The 20,973-nt window shown below is 47.9% G+C and overlaps 1 protein-coding gene across 3 annotated transcripts; it reads left to right on the top strand.

The window, feature by feature from the left end:
• Positions 1–735: 735 nt before the first annotated feature.
• LOC130310035 (gastrula zinc finger protein XlCGF26.1-like) lies at positions 736–16,255 on the top strand. 3 transcript variants are annotated; one of them, XM_056552364.1, is made up of 4 exons: positions 736–999; positions 5,822–6,001; positions 9,404–9,524; positions 14,204–16,255. In XM_056552364.1, exons 1-4 carry the CDS (start codon positions 910–912, stop codon positions 16,204–16,206), a joined length of 2,394 nt encoding a protein of 797 aa, XP_056408339.1. In that variant the 5' UTR covers positions 736–909; the 3' UTR covers positions 16,207–16,255. The 3 variants fall into 3 exon arrangements, with proteins under 3 accessions (XP_056408339.1, XP_056408341.1, XP_056408340.1); XM_056552365.1 differs by lacking the exon at positions 736–999 and adding an exon at positions 5,537–5,682; XM_056552366.1 differs by lacking the exon at positions 9,404–9,524.
• The last annotated feature ends 4,718 nt before the right edge of the window (positions 16,256–20,973 follow it).

Raw genomic sequence — 20,973 nt, forward strand, 5'->3', positions numbered from 1 at the left:
ATCCAGTTGTCTCCTCTTCTCCTCCAGCTGATCCAGTTGGCTCCTCTTCTCCTCCAGCTGATCCAGTTGTCTCCTCTTCTCCTCCAGCTGATCCAGTTGTCTCCTCTTCTCCTCTAGCCGATCCAGTTGTCTCCTCTTCTCCTCCAGCTGATCCGGTTGTCTCCTCTTCCCCTCCAGCTGATCCGGTTGTCTCCTCTTCTCCAGCTGATCCAATTGTCTCCTCTTCCTCCTCCAGCTGATCCAGTTGTCTCCTCTTCCCCTCCAGCTGATCCAGTTGTCTCTTCTTCTCCTCCAGCTGATCCAGTTGTCTCCAGCTGATCCGGTTGTCTCCTCTTCCCTCCAGCTGATCCGGTTGTCTCCTCTTCCCTCCAGCTGATCCGGTTGTCTCCTCTTCCCTCCAGCTGATCCGGTTGTCTTCTCTTCCCCTCCAGCTGATCCGGTTGTCTCCTCTTCTCCTCCAGCTGTTCCGGTTGTCTCCTCTTCTCCTCCAGCTGATCCAGTTGTCTCCTCTTCTCCTCCAGCTGATCCAGTTGTCTCCTCTTCCCCTCCAGCTGATCCAGTTGTCTCCTCTTCCCCTCCAGCTGATCCAGTTGTCTCCTCTTCTCCTCCAGCTGATCCAGTTGTCTCCTCTTCCCCTCCAGCTGATCCAGTTGTCTCCTCTTCTCCTCCAGCTGATCCAGTTGTCTCCTCTTCCCCTCCAGCTGATCCAGTTGTCTCCTCTTCTCCTCCAGCTGATCCAGTTGTCTCCTCTTCCCCTCCAGCTCATCCAGTTGTCTCCTCTTCCCCTCCAGCTCATCCACTTGTCTGCTCTTCCCCTCCAGCTGATCCACTTGTCTGCTCTTCCCCTCCAGCTGATCCACTTGTCTGCTCTTCCCCTCCAGCTGATCCGGTTGTTTCCTCTTCTCCTGAATGACCCCAAGGATGGAGAAGGACAGGAATGAGATGACTAAGAGAATATTACACTTCACCTTGGAGATCCTCCACCTGCTGACCGGAGAGGTGAGGTGACCCATCTACATTTCTATCATCTTTATTGTAGGGAAGGGGAATCCATAATAGGAAGAATCCAGTGTCCTGTATAACAGCTCCCAGACCTTCCAGGTGAAGGAAAGAACCAGAAAATGGGAGGATCAGTCCCAATATGATCAGTCAGGGATCATGGGAACCAATGGGCCAATAGGAATGTTATAGGAGCAATGAGAACGGGAAGTAGGCAGGTTATACCGAGGAGGAGAGGAGCAGGAGGATCAGACGGAGGAGGAGAGGAGCAGGATCAGATGGAGAGGAGCAGGAGGATCAGATGGAGGAGGAGCAGGAGGAGGAGGATCAGATGGAGGAGGAGAGGAGCAGGAGGAGGAGGAGGATCAGATGGAGAGGAGCAGGAGGATCAGATGGAGAGGAGCATGAGGATCAGATGGAGAGGAGCATGAGGATCAGATGGAGGAGGAGAGGAGGAGGAGGATCAGATGGAGGAGGAGGGGGAGGATCAGATGGAGGAGGAGGAGGATCAGATGGAGAGGAGCAGGAGGATCAGATGGAGGAGGAAAGGAGCAGGAGGATCAGATGGAGGAGGAGAGGAGCAGGAGGATCAGATGGAGGAGGAGAGGAGCAGGAGGATCAGATGGAGGAGGAGAGGAGCAGGAGGATCAGATGGAGGAGGAGCGGGAGGATCAGATGGAGGAGGAGAGGAGGAGGAGGATCAGATGGAGAGGAGCAGGAGGATCAGATGGAGGAGGAAAGGAGCAGGAGGATCAGATGGAGGAGGAGAGGAGCAGGAGGATCAGATGGAGGAGGAGAGGAGCAGGAGGATCAGATGGAGGAGGAGAGGAGCAGGAGGATCAGATGGAGGAGGAGAGGAGCAGGAGGATCAGGAGGAGAGGAGCAGGAGGATCAGGAGGAGAGGAGCAGGAGGATCAGATGGAGAGGAGCAGGAGGATCAGATGGAGAGGAGCAGGAGGATCAGATGGAGAGGAGGATCAGATGGAGAGGAGGATCAGATGGTGGAGGAGGATCAGATGGAGAGGAGCAAGAGGATTAGAGGGAGAGGATTGCAGGATCAGATGGAGAGGAGCAGTAGGATCAGATGGAGGAAGAGAGGAGCAGGAGGATCAGATGGAGGAGGAGAGGAGCAGGAGGATCAGATGGAGGAGGAGAGGAGCAGGAGGATCAGATGGAGGAGGAGAGGAGCAGGAGGATCAGATGGAGAGGATCAGATGGAGGAGGAGAGGAGCAGGAGGATCAGATGGAGAGGAGCAGGAGGATCAGATGGAGGAGGAGAGAAGCAGGAGGAGCAGATAAAGCAGGAGAGGAGCAGGAGGATCAGATGGAGGAGGAGGAGAGGAGCAGTAGGATCAGATGGAGGAAGAGAGGAGCAGGAGGATCAGATGGAGGAGGAGAGGAGCAGGAGGATCAGATGGAGGAGGAGAGGAGCAGGAGGATCAGATGGAGGAGGAGAGGAGCAGGAGGATCAGATGGAGGAGGAGAGGAGCAGGAGGATCAGATGGAGAGGATCAGATGGAGGAGGAGAGGAGCAGGAGGATCAGATGGAGAGGAGCAGGAGGATCAGATGGAGGGGGAGAGGAGCAGGAGGATCAGATAGAGCAGGAGAGGAGCAGGAGGATCAGATGGAGGAGGAGGAGAGGAGCAGGAGGATCAGATGGAGGAGAGAAGCAGGAGGATCAGATGGAGGAGGAGAGGAGCAGGAGGATCAGATGGAGGAGGAGAGGAGCAGGAGGATCAGATGGAGGAGGAGAGGAGCAGGAGGATCAGATGGAGGAGGAGAGGAGCAGGAGGATCAGATGGAGAGGATCAGATGGAGGAGGAGAGGAGCAGGAGGATCAGATGGAGGAGGAGAGGAGCAGGAGGATCAGATAGAGCAGGAGAGGAGCAGGAGGATCAGATGGAGGAAGAGGAGAGGAGCAGGAGGATCAGATGGAGGAGAGAAGCAGGAGGATCAGATGGAGGAGGAGAGGAGCAGGAGGATCAGATGGAGGAGGAGAGGAGCAGGAGGATCAGATGGAGGAGGAGAGGAGCAGGAGGATCAGATGGAGAAGGAGAGGAGCAGGAGGATCAGATGGAGGAGGAGGAGAGGAGCAGGAGGATCAGATGGAGGAGGAGGAGAGGAGCAGGAGGATCAGATGGAGGAGGAGGAGGAGAGGAGCAGGAGGATCAGATGGAGGAGGAGAGGAGAAGGAGGATCAGATGGAGGAGGAGGAGAGGAGCAGGAGGATCAGATGGAGGAGGAGGAGAGGAGCAGGAGGATCAGATGGAGGAGGAGGAGAGGAGCAGGATGATCAGATGGAGGAGGAGGAGAGGAGCAGGAGGATCAGATGGAGGAGGAGGAGAGGAGCAGGAGGATCAGATGGAGGAGGAGAGGAGCAGGAGGATCAGATGGAGGAGGAGGAGAGGAGCAGGAGGATCAGATGGAGGAGGAGGAGAGGAGCAGGAGGATCAGATGGAGGAGGAGAGGAGCAGGAGGATCAGATGGAGGAGGAGGAGAGGAGCAGGAGGATCAGATGGAGGAGGAGAGGAGAAGGAGGATCAGATGGAGGAGGAGCAGGAGGATCCGATGGAGGAGGAGAGGAGCAGGAGGATCAGATGGAGGAGGAGAGGAGCAGGAGGATCAGATGGAGGAGGAGAGAAGCAGGAGGATCAGATGGAGGAGGAGAGGAGCAGGAGGAACAGATGGAGGAGGAGAGGAGCAGGAGGATCAGATGGAGGAGGAGAGGAGCAGGAGGATCAGATGGAGGAGGAGAGGAGCAGGAGGAGGAGGAGGAGGAGGAGAGGAGCAGGAGGAGCAGATGGAGGAGGAGGAGAGGAGCAGATGGAGGAGGAGAGGAGCAGGAGGATCAGATGGAGGAGGAGAGGAGCAGGAGGATCAGATGGAGGAGGAGAGGAGCAGGAGGATCAGATGGAGGAGGAGGAGGAGGAGGAGAGGAGCAGGAGGATCAGATGGAGGAGTGTGGTCTGGAGGAGCAGGAGGATCAGATGGAGGAGGAGAGGAGCAGGAGGATCAGATGGAGGAGGAGGAGAGGAGCAGGAGGATCAGATGGAGGAGGAGGAGAGGAGCAGGAGGATCAGATGGAGGAGGAGGAGAGGAGCAGGAGGATCAGATGGAGGAGGAGGAGAGGAGCAGGAGGATCAGATGGAGGAGGAGAGGAGCAGGAGGATCAGATGGAGGAGTGTGGTCTGGAGGATCAGATGGAGGAGGAGAGGAGCAGGAGGATCAGATGGAGGAGGAGAGGAGCAGGATGATCAGATGGAGGAGGAGAGGAGCAGGAGGATCAGATGGAGGAGGAGGAGAGGAGCAGGAGGATCAGATGGAGGATCAGATGGAGGAGGAGGAGAGGAGCAGGAGGATCAGATGGAGGAGGAGGAGAGGAGCAGGAGGATCAGATGGAGGAGGAGGAGAGGAGCAGGAGGATCAGATGGAGGAGGAGGAGAGGAGCAGGAGGATCAGATGGAGGAGGAGGAGAGGAGCAGGAGGATCAGATGGAGGAGGAGGAGAGGAGCAGGAGGATCAGATGGAGGAGGAGGAGAGGAGCAGGAGGATCAGATGGAGGAGGAGGAGAGGAGCAGGAGGATCAGATGGAGGAGGAGGAGAGGAGCAGGAGGATCAGATGGAGGAGGAGGAGAGGAGCAGGAGGATCAGATGGAGGAGGAGGAGAGGAGCAGGAGGATCAGATGGAGGAGGAGAGGAGCAGGAGAATCAGATGGAGGAGGAGAGGAGCAGGAGGATCAGATGGAGGAGGAGAGGAGCAGGAGGATCAGATGGAGGAGGAGAGGAGCAGGAGGATCAGATGGAGGAGGAGAGGAGCAGGAGGATCAGATGGAGGAGGAGAGAAGCAGGAGGATCAGATGGAGGAGGAGGAGAGGAGCAGGAGGATCAGATGGAGGAGGAGAGGAGCAGGAGGATCAGATGGAGGAGTGTGGTCTGGAGGATCAGATGGAGGAGGAGAGGAGCAGGAGGATCAGATGGAGGAGGAGAGGAGCAGGAGGATCAGATGGAGGAGGAGGAGAGGAGCAGGAGGATCAGATGGAGGAGGAGAGGAGAAGGAGGATCAGATGGAGGAGGAGCAGGAGGATCCGATGGAGGAGGAGAGGAGCAGGAGGATCAGATGGAGGAGGAGAGGAGCAGGAGGATCAGATGGAGGAGGAGGAGGAGGAGCAGGAGGATCAGATGGAGGAGGAGGAGAGGAGCAGGAGGATCAGATGGAGGAGGAGGAGAGGAGCAGGAGGATCAGATGGAGGAGGAGGAGAGGAGCAGGAGGATCAGATGGAGGAGGAGGAGAGGAGCAGGAGGATCAGATGGAGGAGGAGGAGAGGAGCAGGAGGATCAGATGGAGGAGGAGGAGAGGAGCAGGAGGATCAGATGGAGGAGGAGGAGAGGAGCAGGAGGATCAGATGGAGGAGGAGGAGAGGAGCAGGAGGATCAGATGGAGGAGGAGGAGAGGAGCAGGAGGATCAGATGGAGGAGGAGGAGAGGAGCAGGAGGATCAGATGGAGGAGGAGAGGAGCAGGAGGATCAGATGGAGGAGGAGAGGAGCAGGAGGATCAGATGGAGGAGTGTGGTCTGGAGGACATTTCCATTAGATGACATCTATATGACACTATAACATGGAGGCATCTACTACATCTAGAGGAGAGAAGGTTTCTACCCCAACATAGAAGGGATTCTTTCCTGTAAGAGCAGTGAGATTATGGAGAAGTGTAATAGTCCCGAGGGGCCGGGATGTCTTCCCTGAGTCTTGTTATATTACAAGTTATTGGAGGAGGTTTCTGGTTGTTGCTCCAGGGATTTAGTGTCTCTCTCCATACACAGGATTATACCATAGTGAAGAAGACATCGGGGGAGTGTGTGGCCCCCAGCAGCCATCTCCATGAGTCAGGAGGACAGAGCAGGGCCCGGGGCCCCATCACGGAGCCTCCACCTCACTCACTGCTACATGAGGAGAAGATCCTAGAACTCATCCACAGGATCACTGAGCTGCTTACTAGAGAGGTGACCCTGCTGGACATTATACAGTAATGGAGGGGTCTGGTGATGATTAGAGAGGTGACCCTGCTGGACATTATATAGTAATGGAGGGGTCTGGTGATGAGAGGTGACCCTGCTGGGACATTATACAGTAATGGAGGGGTCTGGTGATGACTGGAGAGGTGACACTGCTGGGACATTATACAGTAATGGAGGGGTCTGGTGGTGACTGGAGAGGTGACACTGCTGGACATTATACAGTAATGGAGGGATCTGGTGATGATTAGAGAGGTGAAACTGCTGGGACATTATACAGTAATGGAGGGGTCTGGTGATGACTGGAGAGGTGACACTGCTGGACATTATACAGTAATGGAGGGGTCTGGTGATGACTGGAGAGGTGACCCTGCTGGACATTATACAGTAATGGAGTGGTCTGGTGATGACTGGAGAGGTGACCCTGCTGGACATTATACAGTAATGGAGGGGTCTGGTGATGACTGGAGAGGTGACACTGCTGGACATTATACAGTAATGGAGGGGTCTGGTGATGACTGGAGAGGTGACCCTGCTGGACATTATACAGTAATGGAGTGGTCTGGTGATGACTGGAGAGGTGACACTGCTGGGACATTATACAGTAATGGAGGGGTCTGGTGATGATTAGAGAGGTGACACTGCTGGGACATTATACAGTAATGGAGGGGTCTGGTGATGATCAGAGAGGTGACACTGCTGGGACATTATACAGTAATGGAGGGGTCTGGTGATGACTGGAGAGGTGACACTGCTGGGACATTATACAGTAATGGAGGGGTCTGTTGATGAGAGGTGACACTGCTGGGACATGTAATGGAGGGGTCTGGTGATGGTTAGAGAGGTGACACTGCTGGGACATTATACAGTAATGGAGGGGTCTGGTGATGAGATGTGACACTGCTGGGACATTATACAGTAATGGAGGGGTCTGGTGATGATTAGAGAGGTGACCCTGCTGGGACATTATATAGTAATGGAGGGGTCTGGTGATGATTAGAGAGCTGACACTGCTGGGACATTATACAGTAATGTAGGGGTCTGTTCATTACTGGAGAGGTGACACTGCTGGGACATTATACAGTAATGGAGGGGTCTGGTGATGATTAGAGAGGTGACACTGCTGGGACATTATACAGTAATGGAGAGGTCTGGTGATGATTAGAGAGGTGACCCTGCTGGGACATTATACAGTAATGGAGGGGTCTGGTGATTAGAGAGGTGACACTGCTGGACATTATACAGTAATGGAGGGGTCTGGTGATGAGAGGTGACACTGCTGGACATTATACAGTAATGGAGGGGTCTGGTGATGAGAGGTGACACTGCTGGGACATTATATAGTAATGGAGGGGTCTGGTGATGACTGGAGAGGTGACACTGCTGGGACATTATACAGTAATGGAGGGGTCTGGTGATGACTGGAGAGGTGACCCTGCTGGGACATTATACAGTAATGGAGGGGTCTGGTGATAGAGAGGTGACCCTGCTGGACATTATACAGTAATGGAGGGGTCTAGTGATGATTAGAGAGGTGACCCTGCTGGACATTATACAGTAATGGCGGGGTCTGGTAATGACTGGAGAGGTGACCCTGCTGGGACATTATATAGTAATGGAGGGGTCTGGTGATGACTGGAGAGGTGACCCTGCTGGACATTATACAGTAATGGAGGGGTCTGGTGATGATTAGAGAGGTGACACTGCTGGGACATTATACAGTAATGGAGGGGTCTGGTGATGACTGGAGAGGTGACACTGCTGGACATTATACAGTAATGGAGGAGTCTGGTGATGATTAGAGAGGTGACACTGCTGGGACATTATACAGTAATGGAGGGGTCTGGTGATGACTAGAGAGGTGACACTGCTGGACATTATACAGTAATGGAGGGGTCTGGTGATGACTGGAGAGGTGACACTGCTGGGATATTATACAGTAATGGAGGAGTCTGGTGATGATTAGAGAGGTGACACTGCTGGGACATTATACAGTAATGGAGGGGTCTGGTGATGACTGGAGAGGTGACACTGCTGGGACATTATACAGTAATGGAGGGGTCTGGTGATGATTAGAGAGGTGACACTGCTGGGACATTATACAGTAATGGAGGGGCCTGGTGATGACTGGAGAGGTGACACTGCTGGGACATTATACAGTAATGGAGGGGTCTGGTGATGATTAGAGAGGTGACACTGCTGGGACATTATACAGTAATGGAGGGGGTCTGGTGATGACTGGAGAGGTGACACTAATGGGACATTATACAGTAATGGAGGGGTCTGGTGATGACTGGAGAGGTGACACTGCTGGACATTATACAGTAATGGAGGGGTCTGGTGATGACTGGAGAGGTGACACTGCTGGGACATTATACAGTAATGGAGGGGTCTGGTGATGATTAGAGAGGTGACACTGCTGGGACATTATACAGTAATGGAGGGGTCTGGTGATGACTGGAGAGGTGACACTGCTTGGACATTATACAGTAATGGAGGGGTCTGGTGATGATTAGAGAGGTGACACTGCTGGGACATTATACAGTAATGGAGGGGTCTGGTGTTTAGAGAGGTGACACTGCTGGGACATTATACAGTAATGGAGGGGTCTGGTGATGACTGGAGAGGTGACACTGCTTGGACATTATACAGTAATGGAGGGGTCTGGTGATGATTAGAGAGGTGACACTGCTGGGACATTATACAGTAATGGAGGGGTCTGGTGATGATTAGAGAGGTGACACTGCTGGGACATTATACAGTAATGGAGGGGTCTGGTGATGACTGGAGAGGTGACACTGCTGGGACATTATACAGTAATGGAGGGGTCTGGTGATGATTAGAGAGGTGACACTGCTGGACATTATACAGTAATGGAGGGGTCTGGTGATGACTGGAGAGGTGACACTGCTGGGACATTATACAGTAATGGAGGGGTCTGGTGATGATTAGAGAGGTGACACTGCTGGACATTATACAGTAATGGAGGGGTCTGGTGATGATTAGAGAGGTGACACTGCTGGACATTATACAGTAATGGAGGGGTCTGGTGATGATTAGAGAGGTGACACTGCTGGACATTATACAGTAATGGAGGGGTCTGGTGATGACTGGAGAGGTGACACTGCTGGACATTATACAGTAATGGAGGGGTCTGGTGATGAATAGAGAGGTGACACTGCTGGACATTATACAGTAATGGAGGGGTCTGGTGATGATTAGAGAGGTGACACTGCTGGGACATGTAATGGAGGGGTCTGGTGATGATTATAGAGGTGACACTGCTGGGACATGTAATGGAGGGGTCTGGTGATGATTAGAGAGGTGACACTGCTGGGACATTATACAGTAATGGAGGGGTCTGGTGATGACGGTATCATTGTGTGTCAGGTTCCTATAAGGTGTCAGGATGTGGCGGTCTATTTCTCCATGGAGGAGTGGGAGTATGTAGAAGGACACAAGGATCTGTACCAGGACATTATGGAGGACCCCCGGACCCTCACATCACAAGGTAAGTAGAGACATATATATATATATATATATATATATATATATATATATATATATATATATATATATATATATATATATATATATGGTACCCCAGGTATGTAATAATGCCAGGAGGTGTTACCCCAGGTATGTAATAATGCCAGGAGGTGTTAGCCCAGGTTTGTAATAATGCCAGGAGGTGTTACCCCAGGTATGTAATAATGCCAGGAGGTGTTACCCCAGGTATGTAATAATGCCAGGAGGTGTTACCCCAGGTATGTAATAATGCCAGGAGGTGTTAGCCCAGGTATGTAATAATGCCAGGAGGTGTTACCCCAGGTATGTAATAATGCCAGGAGGTGTTATCCCAGGTATGTAATAATGCCAGGAGGTGTTACCCCAGGTATGTAATAATGCCAGGAGGGGTTACCCCAGGTATGTAATAATGCCAGGAGGTGTTACCCCAGGTATGTAATAATGCCAGGAGGTGTTACCCCAGGAATGTAATAATGGATTACAGAGGGAATTCAGAGGTTTCTTCAGGGGAGGCTCCACCTTAGATCTACATTACATTAACCCTTCCAGCCCCAGGGATCCCCTGTGTTATGTATAGTCAGGACCTGAGGGAGGAGACTGCACATAGAGATCCTCTCCTGCTCCGGGTAGCTCACAAGGCTCAGAATTTTGGGGCTCATCAGGTCATGGGAGCAGAGAACTCTCTTATCTGGGTCTTTCCAGATCCCTGTTATCTTTTCAGATCCTGTTATATCTTATCAGATCCTCTTATATCTTATCAGATCCTCTTATATCTTATCAGATCCTCTTATATCTTATCAGATCCGGTTATATCTTATCAGATCCTCTTATATCTTATCAGATCCTGTTATATCTTATCAGATCCTGTTATATCTTATCAGATCCTCTTATATCTTATCAGATCCTCTTATATCTTATCAGATCCTGTTATATCTTAGCTGGGTCTTATCAGATCCTCTTATATCTTAGCTGGGTCTTATCAGATCCTCTTATATCTTAGCTGGGTCTTATCAGATCCTGTTATATCTTAGCTGGGTCTTATCAGATCCTGTTATATCTTAGCTGGGTCTTATCAGATCCTGTTATATCTTAGCTGGGTCTTATCAGATCCTGTTATATCTTAGCTGGGTCTTATCAGATCCTGTTATATCTTAGTTGGGTCTTATCAGATCCTGTTATATCTTAGCTGGGTCTTATCAGATCCTCTTATATCTTAGCTGGGTCTTATCAGATCCTCTTATATCTTAGCTGGGTCTTATCAGATCCTCTTATATCTTAGCTGGGTCTTATCAGATCCCTCTTATATCTTAGCTGGGTCTTATCAGATCCTGTTATATCTTAGCTGGGTCTTATCAGATCCCTCTTATATCTTAGCTGGGTCTTATCAGATCCTCTTATATCTTAGCTGGGTCTTATCAGATCCCTGTTATATCTTAGCTGGGTCTTATCAGATCCTGTTATATCTTAGCTGGGTCTTATCAGATCCCTGTTATATCTTAGCTGGGTCTTATCAGATCCTGTTATATCTTAGCTGGGTCTTATCAGATCCTGTTATATCTTAGCTGGGTCTTATCAGATCCTGTTATATCTTAGCTGGGTCTTATCAGATCCTCTTATATCTTAGCTGGGTCTTATCAGATCCCTGTTATATCTTAGCTGGGTCTTATCAGATCCTGTTATATCTTAGCTGGGTCTTATCAGATCCTCTTATATCTTAGCTGGGTCTTATCAGATCCCTGTTATATCTTAGCTGGGTCTTATCAGATCCCTGTTATATCTTAGCTGGGTCTTATCAGATCCTCTTATATCTTAGCTGGGTCTTATCAGATCCTGTTATATCTTAGCTGGGTCTTATCAGATCGTCTTATATCTTAGCTGGGTCTTATCAGATCCTCTAATATCTTAGCTGGGTCTTATCAGATCCTGTTATATCTTAGCTGGGTCTTATCAGATCCTCTAATATCTTATCAGATCCCTCTTATATCTTAGCTGGGTCTTATCAGATCCTGTTATATCTTAGCTGGGTCTTATCAGATCCTGTTATATCTTAGCTGGGTCTTATCAGATCCTCTAATATCTTGTCAGATCCCTCTTATATCTTAGCTGGGTCTTATCAGATCCTGTTATATCTTAGCTGGGTCTTATCAGATCCCTGTTATATCTTAGCTGGGTCTTATCAGATCCTCTTATATCTTAGCTGGGTCTTATCAGATCCCTGTTATATCTTAGCTGGGTCTTATCAGATCCTCTTATATCTTAGCTGGGTCTTATCAGATCCTGTTATATCTTAGCTGGGTCTTATCAGATCCTGTTATATCTTAGCTGGGTCTTATCAGATCCCTGTTATATCTTAGCTGGGTCTTATCAGATCCCTGTTATATCTTGGCTGGGTCTTATCAGATCCTGTTATATCTTAGCTGGGTCTTATCAGATCCCTGTTATATCTTAGCTGGGTCTTATCAGATCCTGTTATATCTTAGCTGGGTCTTATCAGATCCTGTTATATCTTAGCTGGGTCTTATCAGATCCCTGTTATATCTTAGCTGGTTCTTATCAGATCCCTGTTATATCTTAGCTGGGTCTTATCAGATCCCTGTTATATCTTAGCTGGGTCTTATCAGATCCTGTTATATCTTAGCTGAGTCTTATCAGATCCTCTTATATCTTAGCTGGGTCTTATCAGATCCTGTTATATCTTAGCTGGGTCTTATCAGATCCTGTTATATCTTAGCTGGGTCTTATCAGATCCTCTTATATCTTAGCTGGGTCTTATCAGATCCTCTTATATCTTAGCTGGGTCTTATCAGATCCTGTTATATCTTAGCTGGGTCTTATCAGAACCCTCTTATATCTTAGCTGGGTCTTATCAGATCCTCTTATATCTTAGCTGGGTCTTATCAGATCCTCTTATATCTTAGCTGGGTCTTATCAGATCCTGTTATATCTTAGCTGGGTCTTATCAGATCCCTCTTATATCTTAGCTGGGTCTTATCAGATCCCTCTTATATCTTAGCTGGGTCTTATCAGATCCCTCTTATATCTTAGCTGGGTCTTATCAGATCCCTCTTATATCTTAGCTGGGTCTTATTACATCCTCTTATATCTTAGCTGGTCTTATCAGATCCTCTTATATCTTAGCTGGGTCTTATCAGATCCTCTTATATCTTATCAGATCCTCTTATATCTTAGCTGGTCTTATCAGATCCTCTTATATCTTAGCTGGGTCTTATCAGATCTTGTTATATCTTAGCTGGGTCTTATCAGATCCTGTTATATCTTAGCTGGGTCTTATCAGATCCTCTTATATCTTAGCTGGGTCTTATCAGATCCCTGTTATATCTTAGCTGGGTCTTATCAGATCCTGTTATATCTTAGCTGGGTCTTATCAGATCCTGTTATATCTTAGCTGGGTCTTATCAGATCCTCTTATATCTTAGCTGGGTCTTATCAGATCCTCTTATATCTTAGCTGGGTCTTATCAGGTCCCTCTTATATCTTAGCTGGGTCTTATCAGATCCTGTTATATCTTAGCTGGGTCTTATCAGATCCCTCTTATATCTTAGCTGGGTCTTATCAGATCCTGTTATATCTTAGCTGGGTCTTATCAGATCCTGTTATATCTTAGCTGGGTCTTATCAGATCCTGTTATATCTTAGCTGGGTCTTATCAGATCCTGTTATATCTTAGCTGGGTCTTATCAGATCCTCTTATATCTTAGCTGGGTCTTATCAGATCCTGTTATATCTTAGCTGGGTCTTATCAGATCCTCTTATATCTTAGCTGGGTCTTATCAGATCCTCTTATATCTTAGCTGGGTCTTATCAGATCCTCTTATATCTTAGCTGGGTCTTATCAGATCCTCTTATATCTTAGCTGGGTCTTATCAGATCCCTCTTATATCTTAGCTGGGTCTTATCAGATCCCTCTTATATCTTAGCTGGGTCTTATCAGATCCTGTTATATCTTAGCTGGGTCTTATCAGATCCTCTTATATCTTAGCTGGGTCTTATCAGATCCTCTTATATCTTAGCTGGGTCTTATCAGATCCCTGTTTTATGTTAACAGACCCCCCCCCCCCCCCACGCACACACACACACACACACACACACACACACACACACACACACACACACACACACTTTCCTAGTTTAAATACTCCTTTGAAAATACTTTGAACTGTTCACTGAGGACATTTGTCCCCCTGAGAAAAAGGTGGAAACCATATTTCTTGTAAAGGTCCTTTCTATTCCAACTAGAGCTATCGTGAAGCACAAAGCCAAACGCTTCTCCTGACACCATTCACTGAGCCATAAGTTGAATTCTCTAATGTGCACCTGACTATCATACTGAAGGATAGCCACAGGCAGAACTGCAGAGAACGAAACAGTGGATGCAATCTCACTTTTATTTGAAGGTTAGAATACCCCAATAAAGTACTATACAATGCTTTATAAGGCTGGTTTCACACACACCGTTTTAGAAACAAAACCTAGAAATGTATTATAAGAAACTAAAATATAAAAAAAATATATACTTACACTTTCTTGCAGGATCCACTTTTGGCGGAAATTTTAAAAAACCCAAAACAATGTGTTTCCTATTTAATACGAATGTCATAAATGTATCTTTTTGGTAAGAAAAATGTATTTGTAATCCTAACAGATAATTCCAATAAGGAGCCTGAGGGAATCTTCATGTTATCACTAAATTATACTGAAGAAGAAATCATGCAGCACTCCTCATGGGTAAACCCCATTACCCTTAATGTCCATCCAGGACTTCACAGGACAGAACTATCCTATAATAATCCTCCAGATCATGAGGAACCATCTCCTGACCGATCACACATTATTACCTCATGGAGAGATCTATCCTATAATAATCCTCCAGATCACGAGGAACCATCTCCTGACCGATCACACATTATTACCTCATGGAGAGATCTATCCTATAATAATCCTCCAGATCATGAGGAACCATCTCCTGACCGATCACACATTATTACCTCATGGAGAGATCTATCCTATAATAATCCTCCAGATCACGAGGAACCATCTCCTGACCGATCACACATTATTACCTCATGGAGAGATCTATCCTATAATAATCCTCCAGATCACGAGGAACCATCTCCTGACCGATCACACATTATTACCTCATGGAGAGATCTATCCTATAATAATCCTCCAGATCACGAGGAACCTTCTCCTGATCCACACATTGTTACCACAACAACGGATCGGAAAGGAGATGAAAATTCTGAAGGAAATAAATATGGTGAAGAGTTTACAACAAACTCAGATCTTAATACACATCGGCAAAGGCCATATTCATGCTTTCAGTGTGGGAAATGTTTTGCCCAGAAAAGAGCTCTTGTTAAACATTTGCTGTTTCACACAGGAGAGAAGCCATATCCATGTTCATTATGTGGAAACTGTTTTACATCAAAATCAAATCTTCTAAAACATGAGAGAAGTCACACAGGAGAAAAGCCATATTTATGTTCAGAATGTGGGAAATGTTTTGCAGAAAAAGCTAATCTTGTAAAACATGTGAGAATTCACACAGGAGAGAGGCCGTATGCATGTTCAGAATGCGGGAAATGCTTTATCACTAAAGACAAACTCAAGGTTCATGAGAGACTTCACACAAGAGAGAAATTATTTCCTTGTTCAGAATGTGGGAAATGTTTTACAGAAAAATGTCATCTTGTTAGACATGAACGAGTTCACACAGGGAACAAGCAATTTTCATGTTCAGAATGTGGGAAATGCTTTGCTGATAAATCACATCTCGTTAGGCATGAGAGAAATCACACAGGGGAGAAGCCATATTCTTGTTCAGAATGTGGGAAATGTTTTATTACCAGAAGCAAACTAACTGGTCATTACAGAAGCCACACAGGAGAGAAGCCATTTACATGTTCAGAATGTGGAAAATGTTTTACAGAGCTAACAAGTCTTATTAGACATGAGAAAGTCCACACAGGAGAGAAGCAGTTTTCATGCTTGGAATGTGGAAAATGTTTCATAAATAAATCAGATCTGGTTAGACATGAGAGAATTCACACAGGGGAGAAGCCATATTCATGTTCAGATTGTGGGAAATGTTTTACAGATAAATCAAGTCTTGTTAGACATGAGAGAAGTCACACAGCAAAAAAGCCATTTCCATGTTATCATTGTGAAAAATCTTTTATTACTAAATCCAAACTCAAGGATCATCAGAGAGTTCACACAGGGGAGAGACCATTTACATGTGCAGACTGTGGGAAATGTTTTACAGTGAAATCAGTTCTTGTTAGACATGAGAGAATTCACATAGAAGAGAAGCCATTTAAGTGTTTAGATTGTGGAAAAAGTTTTACAGATAAATTAAATCTTGATGCACATGAGAGAAGTCACATGGAGAAGAAGCAGTTCCCATGTTCAGAATGTTGGAGAAGTTTCCAAGAAAAATCAAACCTTATCAGACATCTGAAAATTCACACAGGGGAGAAACCACATTCATGTTCATTATGTGGGAAATGTTTTAGAGATAAATCGCATCTTGTTAGACATGCGAGAATTCACACAGGAGAGAAGCTGTATACATGTTCAGAATGTGGGAAATGCTTTATTACTAAAGACAAACTAAAGGACCATCATTTAAGTCATGTAGCATAGATGCTGTTCACATGTTTTTAAATGTTAATAAATCACAGACAGAAGTGGAGTCATTGTTAGGTTATATTTTTATGGTCTATTCACATTGTGGCTGTTAAAGGGGTACTCCGCCCCTAGACATCTTATCCCTTATCCAAAGTGTAGGGGATAAGATGTCTGATCGCGGAGGTCCCGCCACTGGGGACCCCCGCGATCTCTCCTGCGGCACATCCCAGACATCCGGTGCACGGAGCGAACAATGCTCTGTGGTGGATGACTGGTCATGTGGGGCAGGGGCTCGTGATGTCACAGCCACGCCTCCTCAATGCAAGTCTATGGGAGGGGGTATGATGGCAGTCACGCCCCCTCCCATAGTCTAGCATTGATGGAACGTGGCTGTGACGTCACGAGCCTCCGGCGTTGCACCCTACACTCTTAATGAACACCGGGTGCAGCAGGGAGATCCCGGGGGTCCCCAGCAGCGGGACCCCCACGATCAGACATCTTATCCCCTATCCTTTGGAAAGGTGATAAGATGTCTAGGGGCAGAGTACTCCCTTTTAACTCCCAAAAATTTAAGGACTTCAGCTTCATACTAGGAGACCTTGAGCCCAGCTCTCCCCTAAATGGCTGCCCCATCCTGTGGCCGAAGCATCTGTAGTAATTACTTGCTGTTTGCGGAGGAACCTTTTGCCCGGTTGGTCGACCGTAGATCTCCTGGGGAGGATGGGAGGAGCTAGAGATGGGAGGAGCTAGAGATGTCTGATGCCGCTTCAGGGTTTGAGAAGGTTGGTGGCTTCATAGTCAACAAATCTAGGACACTCGTGGCTCCTCTGTCATCACTGGTGTACGATAGAGCTTCAGCACTGCTACTCCTATCTACTCTACTTTCCTTGGAGACAGAAAGATCTTCATATTCTGCAGATCCACAATAAGACCCAAGAATTGGATTCGGGAGGTTTTGGCACCAATTCTGATTTCTAGAAATTGACCAGGACTTCAACTCTTTGGGTTCATTTATGTGTCCTCCAATAAGAATAAATTATTTATTATTCTAGATGGGCAGTCCTAGGGATCATATGGTCCATGAGGACTATTATCAGTCTAATGGATATGAACAGGTGATCACACTGTCCCTGAGGACTATAATCATCCTAATTTATATGATCAGGTGATCACACTGTCCATGAGGACTATTATCAGTCTAATGGATATGAACAGGTGATCACAAGGTCCATGAGGACTATTATCACCCTAATCGATTTGCACCGGTGATCACACGGTTCATGGGGACTATTATCACCTTATTCTCTAGTTGTCTCCACGATAGCACCCTGAGATTGCCTCCGCCTGACTGGACAGGGAAAAACACTGAACGGTTAAATGACCCTCCCCTTCCTCTCCCCTCCAGTGTTTTTCACTGTCCCGATCCGGGCAGGTAACCTGAGAGGTGCGGGAGACGGATCCCGCGTTACAGTTTATTTTTCACTTTTTTTTTTGCTATACTTCTTACCTACTTCTGTGGCGTCCAAGTCCGGGCTGAAGCGGAGTTATGAGCGATAGGGAGCGGATCAGGGCTCCGGTTTCTCTTCCACTCCCGTGCTGTTGTTTTTTTCAGCATCGTGCGGGGCCTTCATTCTGGTCCCTTGGAAGCGATCTCAGGCCGGCCAGCGTCTGACCTCACTACTGGTATTAAAACAAATTTTTCTATTGCACTCCTTATGGTAAATGAAAAATATTTCTAATATACTTTGTTTAAAAAAAAAAATGAAGTTTTCTATGTTTTATTTGTGCTTAAAAAAGCTCAAGAACCCATTTTCCCCCAACTCATACACAGACTTTGGACCAAAGTCCAAATACAGGAAGTGCCGCCTGGAGTGCTGGGGGGAGGGGGGGGTGTCCAGCCTCATCCAATCATAGCTCCTCTCACACATAACTGCCATATGCTGTCTGTTGGACCCCCTTCAGCACTCCAGGCGGCGTGGTAGTGTCGTATCCCGGATATATGTAATTTTATGGTGTTGTATGACAAGCCCAAGTCAGAGTGGCAAAAGGCAATGAACTGTAGTATGGTGGGAATGTTGAAGCACCATGGTAAAGTGTGTCTGTCCAGAAAGAGCTGTATAACCTGATGGCCGCTGCATAAGCCTTCCTTGTCCTCGGGGCTAGTGAACTAAGGTTTCTGCTATCAGGGAGTAATGCCCCAATCCAGCGTCAGCACCCGATGTGAAGGCACTGGGGTGGCTACTGGATCCGCACCTGGTGTGACCTGAAAATAGAGATCATAATTACCCCTGGATAAGGCGTCAGCTGGTGAGTTGCAAGTTCCCGCTATGTGTTGCGCTATGAAATTGAAATTGTGCTGTAGTGCTAACCATACCAGTCTGCGCAAGTGACTCATAACCTGTAATGACTTGGATCTGCCCTTATTCACTGCCTGTACTGTGGCCAAATTATCACAGAAGAACGTGACCGTGGAGTTAGACCATAAGGGCCCCCAAACAAATGCCGCAGCCACGATGGGATACACTTCAAACAAGGCGGAAGTGCGGCCGAACCCCGGGACCTCCGGTGGCCATGGGCCGGCCATCCACTCACCGCCATGTATTGCTGCAAAACCCAACGTACCTGTAGCATCCGTGTGCACCTTTGGAGAGTCGTCAGTGACTGCTGGCAAAAACATTGACACACCATTCCACTGGCTGATGTAGTTGTGCCACATGTGTAAATCTGCCAGTGACTCAGGACCTAACTTAACCTGACTACTCGGCTTGGTTGCTGATGACAGTAGTGCTAACAACCTTGAAACAAAAGATCTTCCTTGCGGAATTATCCGCATAGCAAAGGCCAACATTCCTAACAAGCTCTGGAGTTCCACCCTTGATGTCACCCTGGTTCTCACAAATTTCTGGATGGCCTCCTTTATCCTACTTAACTTGTCTGCTGGCAGGCTGGCCTGCATTTTCTCAGTGTCTAATACCACGCCAAGGAACGTAATAATAACAGCTGGACCCTCCGTTTTTTTGGGATACACGGGCACACCAAGGGTGTAGAACAATGACCTTAATGGGGGCAGGCTGTCGGGAACGCACCCTGGGGGATCTAACAAGAGGAAATCATCCAGGTAATGTATCACGTGTCTACAACCTGTCTCATTTACCAACGCCCAGTGTAAGGCTCATGCCAGCTGTTCGAACAACCAAGGGCTGCTCTTTGAGCCGAACGTTAGTTTTGACGCGAAATAGTACATGCCCTGCCATTTTATGCCATACCACTTCCACAACTCTTCGGCCACTGGTAGCAACTTGAAGGCATCAGTAATATCCGCTTTTGCCAACCATGTGCCTAGTCCCAACTGAAGAATGACCTGGATAGCCTGGTCTATAGAAGCGCACTTCATTGAAAACTTTTCAGAATGGATCAGGGCATTCAAACTGGGTACCACAGAGGAATACGGGGCAGATAAATCGTAAATTAGGCGTTTTTTATTAGAGAATTTTCCCGTCACCACCCCAACCGGGCTGACCCTCCAAACTTCGAATGGGGAGGACTGGAATGGCCCGATGACGAAGCCCTTTGCCAACTCCTGCTGTATCAATTCTGTGACTACCTGGGGCTGTTTCGTGGCTGATGCTAGATTTTTGCACTCAAAAGTGGATTGAGGTAACGCCACTAACCCTGTGTGGAAACCCGTCCTGAAACCTGTGAGTAACCATTGTACCCAGTCCTGTTCCGGGTGACCCGACAACACATGAGCCAACGCATCCACCTGAACCCTGTCTAGTCAAGACTGCTGTGACTTCTGGGAGCACAACGAGCTGGGATGGGCCCGGAAGCAAAATAAGCAGACGTGCAACAACCTACAGTTACTGAAATCGCAACTCGACAAATTGTAGTTGTTGCACACCTGGCTCTTGCCCAGGTATCTCACGGGGCACCCCAGTTTGTCTACTGCAGACGAGAACTTATGACCGGGAGCAGATGAGGCCGTGACACCCCTGCTAGTGCTTGGCTCCGGTTCATGGCTGATGCTGGAGTACCACGGGGCTGTGTGAGAAATAGATTGGCAGATCATGCAGGAAGGTGCCTTCAACCCAGCGAAGTGCTTATAAAACAGTTCAGTGTCCACGACACTCCAGTCTGTTTCGTAAGCGAACTGACTGACCCCCGCCGCTGCTTTTGCCGCAAAGGACTTGTGGTACTCATAGAAGTAGGACCCACCATATTTGTATGCAAATTCAGACAACTTGCATAAGTACAGATCCAGCTCCTCCCTTCTTTCTGGCTTTTCTGAGCAAATCACATCTCTGTATAGACTGAAAGCAATGACGAATTTAACTATTGTGAGCTTGCGGTTTAACCTGGCATCCTTACTCTTAAAGACAATCGAAACTTCCCCACACGCTACTGTCTTAGTTTCAGTGACGTCCTGAGTGCTGATAAGCAAGGATGCCAGGTTAACGTCCTTGCCGTCAAGGATATCTCTGCTGATGGCAGCGGGATGAAGTGGGATAGCGTGATCTTAGGAGGCATTGTTCCCCTACCTACAGGAGCTGCCACCACGGAAGTAGCTGGGGTTGCCGGTGCAACCGCCGCAGGAGGGACTGATGCCTGGGATGCACTACCCCTCTCAAACATGTCCATTCTAGATTGCAGGCTGGACAAAGAGGACATCATGCTGTTCATCATTTTGTGTAGCTGTGCCAAAGACGTGGCCACGGTCTGCCCTGACATGTCCTGTTGACTTCCGCTAGATTCCTGTCCTGACATTAGCAGCTTGTACAACTC

The sequence above is a fragment of the Hyla sarda genome, unplaced genomic scaffold, assembly GCF_029499605.1.
Source record: "Hyla sarda isolate aHylSar1 unplaced genomic scaffold, aHylSar1.hap1 scaffold_1549, whole genome shotgun sequence".
NCBI lineage: Eukaryota > Metazoa > Chordata > Amphibia > Anura > Hylidae > Hyla > Hyla sarda.

Bases quoted from the DNA above. Each gene is read 5' to 3' on its own strand.
- LOC130310035 (XM_056552364.1), top strand. From the start codon at position 910: ATGACCCCAAGGATGGAGAAGGACAGGAATGAGATGACTAAGAGAATA. The intron at 6,002-9,403 runs GTGACCCTGCTG...ATTGTGTGTCAG, and splicing joins CTGAGCTGCTTACTAGAGAG to GTTCCTATAAGGTGTCAGGA. The intron at 9,525-14,203 runs GTAAGTAGAGAC...TAATCCTAACAG, and splicing joins CCGGACCCTCACATCACAAG to ATAATTCCAATAAGGAGCCT.